The sequence below is a fragment of the Diachasma alloeum genome, unplaced genomic scaffold (assembly GCF_001412515.2).
Source record: "Diachasma alloeum isolate Michigan unplaced genomic scaffold, Dall2.0 Dall_scaffold_00371, whole genome shotgun sequence".
NCBI lineage: Eukaryota > Metazoa > Arthropoda > Insecta > Hymenoptera > Braconidae > Diachasma > Diachasma alloeum.
This window is the reverse complement of record NW_021680510.1, coordinates 448,915-452,248: the sequence shown is the minus strand read 5'-3', so window position 1 is coordinate 452,248 and position 3,334 is coordinate 448,915. Positions and strand designations below refer to the sequence as shown.

Here is a 3,334-nt window from a genome sequence, read left to right as displayed (position 1 = left end):
CACTAGTAGAGGGTTTAGGTTAGTCGGTCGATGGTCGAGTATTGGTCGATGGTTAGTTGATCGACGGTCGCTGGTCAATTGTCGGTCGATCAATCGAATTCTGATCGACACATTCGACTGCATGAACAACTTGAACCCCCTATCGAGGGATCCGTCAAAAGGGTTGGGAAAGTTCAGGTTCCAACACTGCAGACCTGACCAATCAGAGACTCGAGATAGAGCCCACCGACAAATCTATTCTCCCAACCTGGATGGTGGCTCAACAGGAGGTCGACTTGTTCAGGCGGTCGATGGCCGGTCGATCGTTGGTTGAGCACTAGTAGAGGGTTTAGGTTAGTCGGTCGATGGTCGAGTATTGGTCGATGGTTAGTCGATCGACCGTCGGGGGTCAATTGTTGGTCGATTGCTCGTCGATTGTTGGTCGATCAATCGAATCCTGATCGACTAACACTCGACTGCCTGAACAACTTGAACCCCCTATCGAGTGATCCGTCAAAAAGGTTGGGAAAGTTCAGGTTCCAACGCTGCAGACCTGACCAATCAGAGACTCGAGATAGAGCCCAGCGACAAATCTATTCTCCCAACCTCGGTAACCTTGTTCCTCTGGGCAACCTTGAATCCAAACCAATGGCTGTGCGGCTAACCTCAGAGGCTGCGATCATCGCCAGCTCTTTAAAAAAAACCTTGAATCCACCCTAAGAAACGGCGAATCTCGTCGCAGCTATCACGTCGCACTTGTAACCAATCTCTCAATAATTCATACTTGTGCTGGTACAGTTCCATTTGAGTGTTGAATAAATAAGTCAATCAATTTGAATAATGTCATCCTGGTTTTTCAACAGTTTATCACTGAAGTTCCTGGCAACTGTACAGACAGTTCACGTATTGTGGAGACTGTCCAAAATTGAAGTCGAGACCAAGGACTATTTCAACAACATCTACAAAGAAGGCGACACTTCAAAATTGTCACTGACAACGTTTCTGTGTCTTGTACTCCAAAAATTCGACACTTTCACAGATAGTTTCATGCTTCCACAGACAATAAACGATGATTTGAGCCTTTTCTTCTGTCAGATGTATGCACCTCTAATTTCATCTTGGAGAGAGGATTTCAATAACGCAGTCAACAATGATCATCAGAAGCATCTGGAGGCAGTTGCAGAAATATTTCTTGTCATGAACCATACTGTCTGGGATCATATTGGGTGTACCGATGCCAAGAAGACTTTGGAATTACAAGTCTGCAACCAGGAATCGATTGATTATGAAACCTGGGCTAAATTGTGTGAATTCTGCAGCATAGAGTACATGCGAGATTTTGCTAATAGGGTCGATTGGAGCGAAAGTAGATTCGACTCAACAATCACAATCTTCTGGTACAAAAAAATTTATGGCAGCTATCCAACGGAGAGCATGTTTGCTTCACGACAGGATTTCTTAAACTTCCAGAATCAATTGGTAGCGCAAATTTACGAGGGATATGATATAAATCGTATTTTATTCAAAGACAGTGTTTCCTCTGATAGTCTTTCGGCGGTTAAATACTTCTGGAACAAACTAACTGATGTGCAACAACTGGAACTGTCGTCAGAAGGAAGTTTTTTCAAAACTCAGAGTATTTCCACCGCAGTCTATCTACTCAGTGCAATAGACTTCAATTATTTGCCTGGAAATACCATGGATTGTGGTCCATGGTCGTATTTGTTGGTTTGGCCGTGGGTGATGTTCATTGATAGTTGGATCCACCATTTTCAAATCATGGACAGATGTCACTTTGCTACTATTTTCAGGACCTTAGTTGTACAGAGAAGGAAGGACCAGAGTACTGTAATTGAAGAATTCACAAGGAGACAAATTCGGAGTCATCTGTATGCAAAGTATTATGTACCTTGTGAGAAACTGTGGAGGCTATATTGTGAGAAATTTGGAACCATGGATGGAATAGCAGATAAAATTTCGGGATTAATGTTCGGTTCAGAAGATATTCAACTTTGTAAAATTATTATGGCCGGATCCCCAGGTGACTGGAGGAGACAATGTTTGGTTGCCATAGGAGAGTACTGCAAAATTCTCTCGTCACAATACTCTCTCAGTGTTCTCCCGAATCAAGATTTTCGTGACAAGTTTATGGCGGTGGTACTGGTGAATAATGAGGAAAGGCAAAGGTTCCGAGAAATTATGCATGAAGTCTACAATCAGTAAATGGTGATTTCACAGGTAGTTTGGAGTTCCATCGAATTTTTAATGATCAGAATGTCGAGAATTCAACTTACTTTACTAATTTTAAGGGTACTATCCGTTTTTTAACTTCACGTATCAACAGATTTTTATAATAAGTGGAAATATCTCTCACGAATCCGCTTGTGCGATAATCGTCTGGATATGTTTCAGCCCTGAATTGCGCGAAAATAATTGAGGCTCATTATTGTTCCCCACAGTAATGAAAATAACTTTGCTCAATAAAATAATTTTATTATTATCTGGTAGATGATCGACAATTAATTGATAATTGAGGTTTTTCTTTCGTGTGAGCCTCTTTCTATAATGTATTTCGTGATACGGTGGAAACATGTTCACGTCATATTCCAACTTTCCGAATTTTGTAACTGGATTATATATGTAATAATTTAGCCTTGTAATTCGTTTCATATACTGTTGGGTCTCAAGTTCCTCGATACACAATAAATAGATGAATAAATCAATTGTTTGAAAGGAATGAGAGTTTTTTATTCTCTCCTCTGATAAATTTTATTTTATTTTATTTTTTTTTTATTCCAACGCAGAATCATTGTTGGTCATAGAGAAGCATGCTACGTTCACAAATATCATATGCAAGTGCTTCTCAATGGAAAAAATTCTATGGAAATTCTAATAACAAGACTTGTGGGGAGGGAACAAATCGTAAAGACCCGAAAGGGTATACGAGAAGAAAAAAAAATATAGAGATGAAAATTCAAACGCAGTCTTTTGGATTTAAATTCTCAAGTTTGACGGATCAATTTACTGAAAATTTCCGTAGGAGTAATCGTGTCTCCAGACTGTAGCTGAACTGGAACACTCCCGGCCCCGGTCCGAACGATGCCAGCTAAAGAACGAGGAGAAGGGATGCCAAATATCTTCTTCTAATCCTAATCGCTTTATCCTCTCACTCTTGTACAGGCAAGTGCCGAAATGCCAAATATATCGAAGATCTTCTCGAGTAGAAGAAACATTTTTCTCCCTCTTCTCCCATTAATTCCTCTCGAAGAGATCTGTTCTGAATGAAAAGACACCGTAACGATCCTGATTACCCCTCCTCTTTCCCAATCGCATATTACTTCTGTGACGTATGAAC

General features: G+C 40.5%; 1 protein-coding gene across 3 annotated transcripts; it reads left to right on the top strand.

Annotated features, from left to right (window-relative positions):
- Positions 1–618: 618 nt before the first annotated feature.
- Positions 619–2,679, top strand: LOC107041681. 3 transcript variants are annotated; one of them, XM_015262335.1, is made up of 2 exons: positions 619–737; positions 843–2,679. In XM_015262335.1, the coding sequence occupies exon 2, from the start codon at positions 1,027–1,029 to the stop codon at positions 2,200–2,202; it is 1,176 nt and encodes a 391-aa protein (XP_015117821.1). In that variant the 5' UTR covers positions 619–737; positions 843–1,026; the 3' UTR covers positions 2,203–2,679. The 3 variants fall into 3 exon arrangements, with proteins under 3 accessions (XP_015117821.1, XP_015117820.1, XP_015117819.1); XM_015262334.1 differs by having other exon boundaries at positions 619–771; XM_015262333.1 differs by having other exon boundaries at positions 619–1,715; positions 1,791–2,679.
- Positions 2,680–3,334: the final 655 nt, after the last annotated feature.

Excerpts from the sequence above, each read along its gene's own strand:
- LOC107041681 (XM_015262333.1), top strand. The coding sequence starts at position 820 with ATGTCATCCTGGTTTTTCAACAGTTTATCACTGAAGTTCCTGGCAACT. Across the intron at positions 1,716-1,790 it reads TCGTATTTGTTGGTTTGGCC|GACCTTAGTTGTACAGAGAA; the intron begins GTGGGTGATGTT and ends TACTATTTTCAG.